We start from the raw sequence: 14,653 nt of genomic DNA on the forward strand, positions 1-14,653 counted from the left end.
GTAAAAGGAGCCGTCCTCAAAAAAGAAAAATCCCACCTGCTACTGTGGAGGAGTTGTCACCGCTATTGGATACTTTGCTGGAACACAGTAAAGCTGTGGGTCGTGGGAATGACCCATAATGTTTTATCTAGGTGTCTAGATTTATGCCTGAAGTGCACTGCCATGTAAATAATTTGCATTTACTGAATATGTACTGACTGAGTACCACTGTTCAAAAGTTGAATAAAGAAACAAACTAAGTTTTGCCTATTTTTTTTAAATTAAAACCACTTTATAGAACATCACATCAGTTACAATGTAGAAGCCATGTCATTTATAGTTTACAAATGAAAAAATGTTTACACAAAATCATGACAGAATTTACATGATGTCACCCACTACTAACACTACTTAATTTACTGTATCTTCTGAAAAATTACCGCTATTTATACAGCACAAGACTTAAGAATATTTAACAAGAGCAAGTTTCATTTTTCCCTGGTTTTACTAACACACTGTTCACCAAACGCAGCAAACCTTCACCATCTTATCCAGAAGGGTCACCTCTTTACTCTCACATGGAAGAAGTAATCTGATTGGCATGGTGGTATGTTTGAAGCAGGTCCCTTGTGTAGCGCTGGAACCCAGTCACGATGTGTTTCATCCATTTCATAGGCTGGTTTGCCTGCAATAATGCCAAATAATTAGCAACTCTATAAATAGAAGGTAGTTCTGCAAAATCACTCATTAGCATGTTTTTTCTAATTTGCTATGACCTCAGAGTGCATAAAATAAAACTAACAGACTATAAAGAGTGATTTGAACATATTTAGAACTTACCGGAATGAAAATAGATATTTGGAGATGGAAGAGAACTGGATATCAGCTCGTCTCACAGCGGCTATCCAGGCTAGACGACTTCTTTTGGTAAGGTCCGCTATATGAGCTCCCTCATGTTGCTTCCAGGTTGGGAAAGAATAAAAACATATACCATTCTCAAGCTTATTCCCTTGCCGGTCGTGCGATCGAAAATTACAGCCGACCACACAGCAAGTACGAACCATGGCTGATGTGTGCGCTTTCGCTCCTCTTTTGCTTGAGCTTTGTTTGGCCCAGGAAGATGGCGCCTCAACCAGAAGTCCTGGCCACGCCCCCTCTCGTGACATCACGCTCCAAAGCCCTATTGTTGTTGTAAATAAATTAATTAAAGCAACAAAACAACCTGAAGAGCCGGTTGGGAGCCGAAAGAGCTGGCTCTTTTTAGTGAGTCGAGCCGAAAGAACCGGTTCTCTAAAAGGAGCCAGAATTCCCATCACTACTGCCATTATCCAATGACACATCTGCTTACTTGTATCTTTTGCTCGTTTCTCCTCCTCTTCTTTTCTCTTTTTTCAAAACTGAGCACCTGATGGCTTTGAACTTTTCTTGTCCATCTTCCATTGGTTTTAATTTTGCACTCCAGTATGAACACCCAACCCGAGGATCACCACAACATAACCTAATAGACCTACACCATAGTTCATAGATATGCTTTGTCTAGGGTTTATTTCTGGTATTTCGCACAACCCAGGATTCAAATCATGAATACATAATGGGCTTGGATTTACAACAATATGAATGAAATGTGCCCTATTTGGAAGCAGCCGGCCCCTCCCCTGTGTGTGAGACTTTAAATCATCAAACTGTAAAATATAAATTTTAAATTGTTATTGATCCCTTTACCCCTAGTCCTAAAGTGTATATTTATTTTCTTACTCTTCTTATATTTATTGTTTGTTTACTTGCACTGCTGTAACTGGAGCCTCGTCCTCTCGTCTCTCTATATACTGTACTGTATGTAGCGGAGATGACAAAGTTTACTTTGACTTCAGCAGCGAGCAGGCGCACCCAGGGTTCTCGCGCTCACTTTTCGCATATAGAATTTTGAAAAAACATTGATGCAAATTATAAGTCTGTATCATAAAGTCTGGTGTTTTCGTGTTTGCTGGTTTGTTTTTATTTTCTTTTATTTTGCGAGTTGGTTATTAGATGCCGCTCCAGCCAGCCAGAGAATCCCCCGCTGCCCCGCCCTCTGCTCCCTGTGACGCAAGCAGCAAACGAGGATGCCCTTACTCCCAGCAAATGGGCGATAGAAAACCGATCGATGACATTCTCAAAATGCCGTCGGGGCAGCATGAGTACGAGCAAATGTTTTATTTTTTTTGCCGATGCCTGTGATGCCGCCCCACACCACGATGCTGCCCCGGGCATCCGCTCGTGTCGTCCCTATCAAAAAACGCTACTGGGGCTACACCAGGCACTGTGCGACTCTTCTTTTACTCCCAAATTCAGCATTTCGCTCAATTCCCGCTGAACTATTTGTCCTCTATGTTCAGGCAGCTTGTAGGGCCATGAATGCACCATCACACCAGGCTGCATATCAAAATGGTGCTCCATGAAAGGCGTACGGCCGGGTAGTGATGTCGGACCCTCCCAAGGATGCACAACACGGTCGATGTGGTGACAGCTTTTTATTGTGACAATAGTCCAACTGTGGTTTCAGCACACTGGCATGGGACACAGACACCACTGCCTCCTCAGATGTCACTGCAAAAATAAAGAGCCGAAGTTCATGACCTCGCCAGGCACACCTGTTCACCCCGCCTCTGCGCGGGAGCTCACTGTGCCAAAAACATGTAAACACACGTACCCCCCCCCCATTCACCTGACAGTACGAACGCAGTCATGCCGGGTGCTGAAAGCCAAAATCTGACAGATTCTGAAGCAGCAGGTTTTGTCACTCTCCAATCAAAATTCACTGAACCAGCAGCAAAAAAAAGATTAAAACTACACTTCATGTTTGAAAAACGTTGTGTTGTGTACAGTGCTGTAGCTGTTTTTTTTTTTTTTTGGTTTACAAAACCGAGGAAGAAAGCCTAGTTTCTGCTGTTCAAAACCAAAGAAATGTAAACATTTTCTTTAAAAAGTGCCAAATTACAAAACACTTAGCTCTGTGTGTAATGCGTCTTCATGTTTTTCTGTGTTTTATCCTCAGTTACTTTGACACAAAGGCATCTGCTGTGATGATTAGATCTCTGATGAAGTCTCACAAGTGTTAGCTTTGTTTTTATACATAGATATAAAAATATGGATATGTACCAATAAATGATCATAATTATAATATTTTTGAGTCAAAAGTGAATTCGACCTTGTGAATAAGTTATAGAAATCAGTGACGATACCCAGCCCTATTCTTCAGTACCTTAAGAAAACCCAAACACATTTTGTTCATTTCCAATGAACAAACGCTCATGCAAAGAATGTTTATTTGTCAAGCTCACAGATGCAGCAAGAGAAAAGTAAACACATGCATATGTCATTGGAAAGTCAGCTCTATGGGCAAGTACGTTTTCTACAGGAAAAGAACTGTGTTGAGCACTCTGTAAGCCATTGAGAAGGTGACCAGCATGCCCAGGACCCAGGAGAGAGCCCTGCTCGGCTGAGGCAGAGCGCCAATGTAGGCAATGGTGTGGAAGATCCGAGCGCCAGCGAAAAAGCGAAAGTGAAGAAGAGCGACAGAAAGCTCGGGTCCAGTCAGAGCATAAATGAGGCCGACAATCACAAAGGGAATAATGTTCTCCAGGTCATTCTGGTGACACCTAGAGAACAAAACAAACAGAGGTTTAGCAACCGAGATGGCCACATTATTAGTAACAGTAGGCAACACCAATTTACACAATTTATTATACACATTTGTGTTTTTTGGCAGTGTCTGTCCAAAGAATATCAAACACTCCCTAAAACCCTAAAACAAAAACCTCAAACAAACATGATATTTTCTTAACTTCTTTAGATCAACCATTGTTCTAAAGACACGTCAGGATTCTCTGAATTTTAGGGCCAGATTATCTCACCTTCGAACTCGTTCTACATCTGGGTGAGTTTTCAGCAGCTTCTTCTTTTCTTCTGAAGACTTTCTGGCCACATCCTCTTCATTAGAGAAAGACTTTAAAAAAATAGAGAATACAAGTGTTTATTTCTGCCAAGACTTATCACTATAAACATATCAGGCTGAAAGAGTCAACACTGAGAAGTGATGATGGTTTGGGAGCAATTCTTATTTAGTTATGTAATTCTTTATTTTTCTTAAACCAACATGAGTCTTGTAAGTTTTGAACTTGCAGCCTTATAAAACCAGGGAAAAAAAAGCAACTAAGCTAATGTTACAGAGAAATACCCCACATGTAGAACATGCTGGTATTTGAACTCACCCCTCTGGTGAAGCGGTTGTAACTAGTTATTGGCCCCATCAGTAGCATCTTCACGACAACAATAACTGCATATGTGCTGAAAGCCCTGACTACCTCATTTTCCATCAGCTCTGCCATCTTTGCCGATTTACAGCTGGAGAATGAAGAAAAGAAGGAAGTTTGTTTCCTTCCTATTAAAGGTATTGTTTTGTAGAGGGTGTATACCAACACAATATACCACTGCAACAAAAGGACTCAATCCAAAATAGTAAAAAATGCACAAATAACAAGCCACTCATAGAAATCCACCGTTATCACGATGAAAAACAATTTAACAATTTAGGTTTTTAATTGTTAAAAATCGTTGTTATACAGCTTACTTTGGAGTATTAGATAGTTTTTCAGCTTTACTTACATTATCCGGTGACTCTGCAGAAACCAAGCAAGTCTGGATCTGTTGCACAACAAGTATTCCAACCTGTTGCCCAGTTAACTCTAGGGGCAGGGCAAGTACAAAGGTGCTGTCACAGTTTGCAGCAAGAAACATGGCCCAAATGCTGTTTGTTTTCTTTTTTCTTTATTTAACAGGTGATCCAACAGATATTCTCAGTGTCTTCTCTTACTGTCTCCCCTTCCCCTCTGTTTCTCTTTCTCCCTTTCTTTCTAATTGTCTGTCCAATTTGTAATAACTTAAAATAAAATAAAATAAATATATAAACAATAATAATATAGATCAATCAAGTGGACCAATATGCCATTTCCATATTTTCTCCACTTGAAAAATATAAATCCGTTGGGCATCTTTCCCGGCCTTCAGACAACAATTCTGATTGCTAAAGTACCGAACGGGACAGGCAAAAAAACAAAAACAAAACTCTCAAAGGCTAATTTCACATTTTACATAATGTTTTTACATAATGTGAATAGCTGCCTTCATGGTTGCCAACAATTTTGTCCAAGTAATTTGTCCACAAGATCGGTCCACTAGGTGGCAGCACAGAAAAATTTGCCCATATAATCAAAATTTTAATTTACAATATTTTTATGAAAGACAGCACGCCTTCACTTGCCGGTAGTATGTAGATACAGTTTCATCTTTACACTGTAAAAAAGATTGTTACAGTAGTGAAAACCTGAAGTACACTCATGGTTTTTGATGTCTTTCACAGCAAATATTATCCATGAACCATTGCGTGTCAGAAACAGTTGGCCACCATCAATGTCCAAAACCTGGAGAACTGCCTAAATCTGCCTTAGTCTGAGGGTACTCACATCTTGAGGAGAGGAGAATAAAAACATTCCCGTTAATTGTCACTTCAGACCACCACCAACTCAGTCTGGAGGAAACTTTTAGATGCTTACTGGGTCATGGTGTTTAGTTTCTGTGTTCTTCATGATGCAAAAGCTGTCTGAAGCATTAGTAATTTGTATTTACTCCCACAGTATTTTTATATTAAAATTGTACTAAACTAAAGCATGGCCAGAATATTTACTTCTGCTTCACTGAGAGTTAAAAGTACAAATACCAAATAGTAGAAGTACTTAGTTCATAGCTCAGTGCAGCATAACAGCAAGTTCTCTTTGACTTGACCAGCACAAGCCAGTTCAAGGGTCAATTTGATACAAATCTTTGGAATGCATTCTATTGTTTTGTAATCTGCTTTCACCCTGCTATTGTAGCACAGTACTGCTCATACATCACACAGAGAATCAGAAAACTGTGTTTTTTAAAACACATGAATGACCTGTCAACAAATTTAACACATGCACTTTGATATAATTCAAAGAAAGTGTGGCACATACAAATTTGCACTTCTGTTTTAACACTTCTTCAGTAGGGGTGGGTTTAAAAAATCGATTTCCCTATTCAAATCAATTTTTTAAAAATATAAATGTATTTTGCCAGGAATGCCAGAATCTCACGTTAAAGCTCACAAAACAATTTCAACAACTGCCAAACAGCTAAAACAGTACATGATAGCAGGTAAACGGATTCCACAAAAACATGTAAACACACGGATCCCCCTGTTCACCTGACAGCACGAAAGCAGACGTGCTGGGTGCTGAAAGCCGACATCTGACAGATTCTGAAGCTGCAGGTTTTGTCACTCCAATCAAAATTCACTGATCCAGCAGCAAAAGAAGCTCCAAACTACGCTTCACGCCTCACGTTTGAAAAACATTGTCATTAACTCCCTCTTACTTTTACTCCTGTACAGCTCTCTCTCAGTGTACTCAGAGACCAGTTTACCATCAAAAATCTCTATTTTCTGCATTATTCGCTTCCTTATTATGCACCAGTCTACTGTCCTGTACAGTGCTGTCGCTATTTTTTTGTTTTCTTAAAAAATGACCTCTGACCAAAAAGCCTAATTTCTGCTGTTCAAAACAAAAGAAATGTAAACTTTTTAAAAAAGTGCCAAATTACAAAACACTTAGCTCTGTCTCTAATAAAACCTCTGTAACTTTGCTCTGCTTCACTTCAGCAGCATCAGGTAATGTTCATATGTTGATTCATGGTTTTCTTATCTGCTATAAAAAGCCAGCAGATGCCTTTTGACACAAAGGCATCTGCTGTGATGATTAGATCTCTGATGAAGTCTCACAAGGGTCAGCTTTGTATTTATACATAGATATAAAAATATGGATATGTACAGATAAATGATCATAATTATAATATTTCTGACTGAGTTAAAAATCGAATCAAATCGACCTTGTGGGACATTGTGAATCAGTTATAGAAATCAGTGACGATACCCAGCCCTATTCTTCAGTACCTTAAGAAAAACCACACATTTTGTTCATTTCCAATGAACAAACGCTCATGCAAAGAATGTTTATTTGTCAAGCTCACAGATGCAGCAAGAGAAAAGTAAACACATGCATATGTCATTGGAAAGTCAGCTCTATGAGCAAGCATGTTTTCTACAGGAAAAGAACTGTGTTGAGCACTCTGTAAGCCATTGAGAAGGTGACCAGCATGCCCACCACCCAGGACAGACCCCTGCTCGGCTGAGGCAGAGCGCCAATGTAGGCAATGGTGTGGAAGATCCGAGCGCCAGCGAAAATGCGAAAGTGAAGAAGAGCGACAGAAAGCTCGGGTCCAGTCAGAGCATAAATGAGGCCGACAATCACGAAGGGAATAATGTTCTCCAGGTCATTCTGGTGACACCTAGAGGACAAAACAAACAGAGGTTTAGCAACCGAGATGGCCACATTATTAGTAACAGTAGGCAACAATAATTTACACAATTTATTATACACATTTGTGTTTTTTGGCAGTGTCTGTCCAAAGAATATCAAACACTCCCTAAAACCCTAAAACAAAAGCAAAAAACCAAAACAAACATGATATTTTCTTAACTTCTTTAGATCAATCATTGTTCTAAAGACACGTCAGGATTCTCTGAATTTTAGGGCCAAATTATCTCACCTTCGAACTCGTTCTACATCTGGGTGAGTTTTCAGCAGCTTCTTCTTTTCCTCTGCAGACTTTCTGGCCACATCCTCTTCATTAGAAAAAGACTTAAAAAATAGAGAATGCAAGTGTTTATTTTTTGCCAGGACTTATTACAATAATATATCAGGCTGAAAGAGTCAACACTGAGAAATGTGGATGGTTTGGGAGCAGTTGTGTATTTCTTTATTCTTTAGTTATGTAATTCTTTATTTTTCTTAAACCAACATGAGTCTTGTAAGTTTTGAACTTGCAGCCTTATAAAACCAGGACAAAAAAAGCAGCTAAGCTAATGTTACAGAGAAATACCCCAGAAGTAGAACATGCATTTGAACTCACCCCTCTGGTGAAGCGGTAGTATCCAGTCATTGGCCCCATCAGTAGCAACTTCACGACAACAATAACTGCATATGTGCTGAAAGCCCTGACTACCTCGTTTTCCATCAGCTCTACCATCTCTGCTGATTTACAGCTGAAGAATGAAGAAAAGAAGGAAGTTTGTTTACCTTCCTATTAAAGCAATTTTACTTCAAATTTAAATCCACTTGTAGCTTGTGTGTCTTGTAGACGGTGTATACCAACACAAAATACCACTGTGAAAATAACTCAATCCAAAATAGTAAAAGATTTTATGCTAAACTATTCATATGCCATTTCAGTATCAAATAGGACCGACTGCACTCATAACCATAATATAAAGTATATAGACAGTGCTATCAGTAAGACCATAAACTCACTAAAATGCACAAGGAACAACTGAAGTGTCAAATATGAAAGGACGAGCAGTGGCACAACAGCAGAGCAAAAGACACAAAACCAGTTTCAGTTTGACACTGTTTGTTGATTCAAAGCACACACCTTAACACAGCACTCATAGAAATCCACCGTTATCATAATGGAAACTATCTAACAATTTAGATTTTTAATTGTTAACTATCATTGTCATACAGCTTACTCTGGAATTTTAGGTAGTTTATCAGCTTTACTTACTTTGCGCGGTGACTCTGCAGAAAACAAGCAAGTCTGGATCTGTTGCACAAGAAGAATCTCACCTGTCACCCAGTTAACTCTGGGGGCAGGGCAAGTACAAAGGTGCTGTCACAGTTTGCAGCAAGAAACATGGCAAAATGCAAAACTCGAAGGCAGATGAGATAAAAAAAAACTAACACATTTTTGTTAGGCAGTAGAGAGCAGTTCAAGTGTAATGCAACTAAACCCAAAAGCCACAAAGTGACAGTGATGCAGAAAAGTACACTTTCTATATGACTGTGAAGGTTCAGAAGGAAAAGTGTCTGTACCTTAAAGAAGTCTAGATGCTTTTCTTTCTGAACTCCTTAGACTACACGTTCTATACTTGAGTCTAATCTGCTGCCAAATCTCTTTTATTCTGCTGGAACTGCAGCTAGTAAAACACCAAACACACACCAAGAATGTCTTGATGCATTCTCAATCATCCAGGAAAGTAAATCTCCAAAAAGTTAATTCTGTTCATCTGGACGTAGCGTTTTGTGGGAGAAACGTTTCGTCACTCATCCAAGTGACTTCTTCAGTCTCAGCTGACTGCAGGTTTCCCCAATCTTATAAACAGACCAAGAATGTTTCATCATTAAAATTAATTTGACTTTGAACTGCCAACAAATGAAAGATATTTCCACATCTCATTTATTTGGCTGTTTAACACTAATATTTAATGTTTAAATGTCTCCAGCTGAAAGACCTCAAATATGCAGCCATCAACTTACTTGTTGTTGGTTTTACACATGGAAACATCTTTTTTTAAATCATAAAAACCTTCACAAATACACAAGATTTCATGTAAATTTAAACCTACAACACCTGTATTTTAATTTACTGTCCAACAGAATTTTTTGAATTATGGAAAAAGTAAATTTATTTTTCTGGTGCAACTAACTAAATTTACAGACTAACTTCAAGTCACCAAAACCAAAGTAACTGCAAAGACTACATCATAACATTACAGTCCTCTATTTTTTAAATAAACATATGCCTCTGTAATGGATGTGAAAATGTATTGAAAGTGAACAAGGCTAAATTGAACACAAACAGTGTCTTGACATGTACTTCTCTTATAGAGGAGTGGCTTTGAGCCTCCAGCAAGATAAGTTTTGGCAGAGAGCCAACAGGAAACAGTGACTTTATTAGTTTTAAGTTGATCGTGTAGGCTACCTGCTTTTGGCCTTCATAACTGCCTTAGTTATGTATAGCAAGGATTCAGCAAATAGCTTTTCCAGTTTTTTTGGTACATACTGATAGCATCACTCAGTTGCTAAAAATTTATGGATAACACTTGAAATCTGGTAATTATCCCAGGGTGCCCAACCTTAAATCTAACCCAAGGCAATCAGAACATGAAACTTTAAATTTTATTAAATTATCTCCAAACAACCTTAGCAGATGATTTCTTGTGAGAGAGATGCGTTTTCTTATCTTCATTTCATCCTGTTGCTGGCAGTCCTCGGCCTGTTTACTCAGTGTGAAACGGTTGGGAACAAAATCACGAAGCATCCCACATGCAACCGTTTACAGCCCGACAAGTTTGACGAGTGCTACAGATTACATTCCCAAACCACAATTAATATAAAAGTTTTGAGTACAATGAATTTTCCCATGTGCTCTTTTACTTTTGTCATTATTTATAAAGTAGTAATCTGCATGCAAAGTTTCACATATTGGACCCTTCACATCCCAAAGATCTGTTAAAGACATGTGGGAGGAATTTGTTGGTGCTGAGAGTTGAACAGGACCTCGGCTCTTGTGTTAGACAGATGAAGAAAAAAAACAAAAAGCGAGTTCATGTTACAGGGCTTCCAGTTTTCAATGAGTATTTTCACCAAGTTATTATCTTTAAGCTGCATTTATTTAATGGCACACCTTCTCACATGTGTGAGTTTTGCCACAGAGATTCTAGTTACATAGTTCTACCATTCTGGAAAAAGTGATGATTTATTCATTCCATTACCAACTTGTTTGACTCATGTCTGCATTGACCATGTGCTACTGTAGTCTGTGAGTTTTATGGGTTTCGAAAGTTACAGCAGTTATAATTACAGAACTGTCTCTACTCATTGTGAAAAATATGGTGGCACTTAAAAAACATTATTACCTTTATGCTCACTCGTCTCCTGTAGCTAACTAGATGCATGAGCAACTTCATGCATGCCCCATGAATGCATCTGATATGACAAAAAAAGTTCTTATTAGCCCATCAACTAATAACATGCATTAAGATTTAATTACTCATTAACTGTAGTGGAATGCTGTTCCAGATGGTCCGTGTGTGTATGTGTGTGTCTGAGGCTGTAATTAATACACAAAAAAACAAACCTTTATTCACTACGTATGTCAAGCTTAAATGAGTTTTCTGCATCATGACAGTGGCTCTCTTTTTCTATTGGCTGCAAACACATTTATAACAATTTTGTCTTTTTAGCTTAGAAAAAACTAAAACTGTCAGGAGCAAGTTATGGTCAGAGTTTTGGCTTAACATAAGCTGGAAGCGCAGCAGTTTTATACAGTGTTTCTGTGAGTCTCATGCACAATAATAAACAGCAGAATCCTCTGTTGTCATTTTTTTATATCTCCAGAAACACCTGCTTTTCTGTCGAGATGGTAAACCGGCCCCTGAAAGACTCAGAATAGTAGATATAGCTGCTGCTAGCACAGATAGTAGCATCAAACTGTTCTTTTCCAGCAGCCTGTCTCGTCCAAGCTTTCCATTAATGGCCACCAAACCCTGTATAGTACATACAAACAAACAGACAACTAGATACTATAATGCAGACATTTTCTTTTTCTTTTCATCAGTGAAAGACTTTTTCTCATTCTTTTTGGCCAGTTCATTAAAAGAATAAGAAACCCAAAATATAACCCAAATACGAGGTCTAATCACAGTAAAAGCCATTTATTTGTGCTCAGTCTACAGTGGATACATCAATACAAAGTTTAATGTCTTAAATTTTGTATTACTTATGTAAAGATAAAGAAGAACGCGGTTTTGCATCACCTCCTCCCTCAAAAACAGAACCACACTGAAACTGATAACAAAGTGATAAAAGAGAATGTGAACCAAAACTCCTTCAAAGAACTGATGGGAGCGACTTTTCAGTTTCACATGGTAAGATTTTTTTGGACAGAGACAAATTCTTATATATCAATGTTTTTATTTTCTAAAAAATTAAGAAAAATTGTTATTTCACTGCATTCCAGAGACAGAATTTCTCTATGTCATGTAACAGTACAATCTATGTGAGAATTCAGTGCTGTGTGTCTGACAGAACTATTCTAGCTCTCTTTTTCTTCAGCATCTGGACTGTAGATTTTTCAGAGGGCACACAGTACAGAGGGTTGACCCAGGAGTTTCGACTGGAGTGGAACTGCCTCCAGATCAGTGCTGTTGAACCACCAGTGAACATCCAGCCACAAACTTCTGTGTCCCTGTGATAGAGGGGAGAGACTGAATGTTTGTCCCAGCCTTAAAAAGTCAGCTTGATCACAGATGAATTGCAGCCAATGAGCCAGAAAAGCTGATTGCTCACAGGTGAGGCGAGAGATAGAAGTCAGATGAGGGGGACAGCAGCAGAGATAGATTAACATCTCCAGTGGTCAAGGATGTGAACACTAACACTGTTATATGTTTACGTACCGAGGTTATAACCCATTTTGTCAGTAGATGGTGTTCTTGTACTACTGGGGAACCACTGGAGACACTATGGCATGTACAGCTCAGAAATACATGAGCTCTGACCTGGGAAAGATGCTAACTTTGGTGTTCTCTCTATTTATCTACAGGCACTGAAAAATGTACATTTATATCACTAAAGTAATGTAAGTTAGAAAACAACTGTTCAGTCATTTTTGTGATGACTGTGAGAGCGTTGTTTTTTTTTCTTAATGAGTGTTAAGTCTTAACAACAGTGCCTAATAATGTGGCATGTAACAATGAGCGTCAGTATATCATCTGCAGAATAACAGTATGTAAAGTAATTTTCCATGTGTACATTATGATAGAAGTAATTTACAATTTAAGAAAATGTGATGTAGACTTTTTTTCTAGTGTTAACCAGAACATATGAAGTACACTCGTTCAGAGAAAAGATTTGATGCATATATCTGCTGCCATGTTGTACGTGCGTTTTGGTAATTGCATGTTCAAGAGTAATGCTGTATTAGGTGGAAAAGTTGTGTGAGTGTTAAATTAGTTATTTTTGAGTTATGACCATTGTATAAGTTATCCTTTAGCTACGAGTGTTTTGTTTAATTTATGTGTATATGAATATATTTCAATTGGCTACACAACTTCTGTGGTTGAAGCGTGAAATACCTACCTGTCTCACTTAAGATGGTCCACCTTGGCTGTAGGTCCTCTCTGGAGCACTCACCTCATTTACCCACCTGCCTGCTCACCTTCCTTTTCTCCTGTGGAAACGCAAGCCAGCGGCTTCTCCCTCGGAAAGTACTCTTAGTGTCCCTAAGTAAATAATCGCATCAAAACTCACCAACTGGACTTTCCATGCGTTATCTTTCTGTTTGGGCTAACTAACTATATTCTAGCTAGTTAGTTTAGTTAGAGTAACCCAGAGCCTCCTTAGAATCATCTTAAACTGCTACTTGTGTAAAATAAAGACTATTAAAAATCATAATTGAGTCCACTTGACTCCTGCATTTGAGTCTACCATCATTTATCAGCCTATGTGGCCTGAAACACAGACAGGGAAAGATTGTGTACTTGTGCTTCAAGGCTGTAGATCTATATCAAATATGTCTGCAAGTGACACTGAGAAGCACAACATTCCTCAGATGGCAGTGCAGAGGGCAGCACTGAAGGGCCAACAACATCCTCTACCCATGTCCACTGGCATCATCCTTCACTCTGGGTAATATTTTAGGGCCCCATCCCTTGCGTCACTTCTGTATCATTAATACTCAAACAGCGATGTCATATTCCCACCCCACACATGTAATGAAACAGGATACTGATGGTCAGCTTTCATATTTCCACAGACTGATTTCACTATTTTTATCGTGGAAGGGTCAGGCCCCAGTGGTGGAGAAAGTAATGTACTAGGCAATTTTGGCAATGTTTCTGAAACATTCACAGAAAATCCCGTGAAGATAAAATGTTCTGGTATTGTGGAATGTTGTCCTCTATTTTGTCTGATATCTACAAACAGGTGAAAAGTGCTCTTCCAACACCAGCAAAAAGACCTCAAAACTGGTGACTACATTGTAACAAGAGACTTGAGAAGAAAGACGTGGGAGTCTAAACAGTGGGCAGGTCCCTTCTAAGTGCACTGCACGGCAAACAGTTGTAAAGAACTGTTGGATCCCATTGGATCAATGGCAGTATTACAGATGAATTGCAAGATCTATAGACAGCTGCTGACCTGACAAACAAACCCAATATGAGAGCCAGAAAGATTAGAAGACAAACTTATGCATTCTACTCAAACAGAAGTACATCAAGCCACACCAAGTGGTGTGCCAAGCCACCTACAGGCAGAGGTGAGATTGTTAATTCCCATTACTACTTGATATCCTGGTTATAAGGAGTGCTGATTGGAGTTAGCCTGCACTGCACTGTGCAGTGATGCTGGAGTGAGATGGTCACAGATCACTGCATCGAGAGAATTCATAGTTTGAGTTTGAGCTCTTAATATAGAAAAATTTATATTGTAGAACAATTAGTAAACATGTCCCATGTGAACCTAAGCCTGACTGCATTTATGCCAAAGCCATCACAGTGTACCTGTAAGTGTGTGTTTATTACAGGGTGAGGAATAGAGCTGCTATTTCTTTACATCAGGTCTTTTTGCTGGTGTTGGAAGAGCCCCTTTCACCTGGCTGGTGAGAGGGAGAGGGACCTTATTTTATTGTATTTATTGTTTTAATTTACAATTAGAAATGAAAAGATGTGTCTGCCCACAAGGTAGAAATGTCTAAAACTACAGCTCACACCCTGCAGTAACAT

General features: G+C 38.9%; 2 protein-coding genes across 2 annotated transcripts; both read right to left on the reverse strand.

The window, feature by feature from the left end:
• Positions 1-3,343: 3,343 nt before the first annotated feature.
• Positions 3,344-6,284, reverse strand: LOC134625300 (microsomal glutathione S-transferase 1-like). The gene is made up of 5 exons (XM_063470522.1): positions 6,242-6,284; positions 4,624-4,703; positions 4,230-4,362; positions 3,873-3,964; positions 3,344-3,617 (listed from the first exon to the last, which is right to left on the reverse strand). Exons 3-5 carry the CDS (start codon positions 4,344-4,346, stop codon positions 3,371-3,373), a joined length of 456 nt encoding a protein of 151 aa, XP_063326592.1. The 5' UTR covers positions 4,347-4,362; positions 4,624-4,703; positions 6,242-6,284; the 3' UTR covers positions 3,344-3,370.
• Positions 6,285-7,133: 849 nt separating this feature from the next.
• On the reverse strand, positions 7,134-8,121 carry LOC134625301 (microsomal glutathione S-transferase 1-like). The gene is made up of 3 exons (XM_063470523.1): positions 8,005-8,121; positions 7,642-7,733; positions 7,134-7,380 (listed from the first exon to the last, which is right to left on the reverse strand). Exons 1-3 carry the CDS (start codon positions 8,119-8,121, stop codon positions 7,134-7,136), a joined length of 456 nt encoding a protein of 151 aa, XP_063326593.1.
• Positions 8,122-14,653: the final 6,532 nt, after the last annotated feature.

This window comes from Pelmatolapia mariae, linkage group LG4 (genome assembly GCF_036321145.2).
Source record: "Pelmatolapia mariae isolate MD_Pm_ZW linkage group LG4, Pm_UMD_F_2, whole genome shotgun sequence".
Classification (NCBI taxonomy): domain Eukaryota; kingdom Metazoa; phylum Chordata; class Actinopteri; order Cichliformes; family Cichlidae; genus Pelmatolapia; species Pelmatolapia mariae.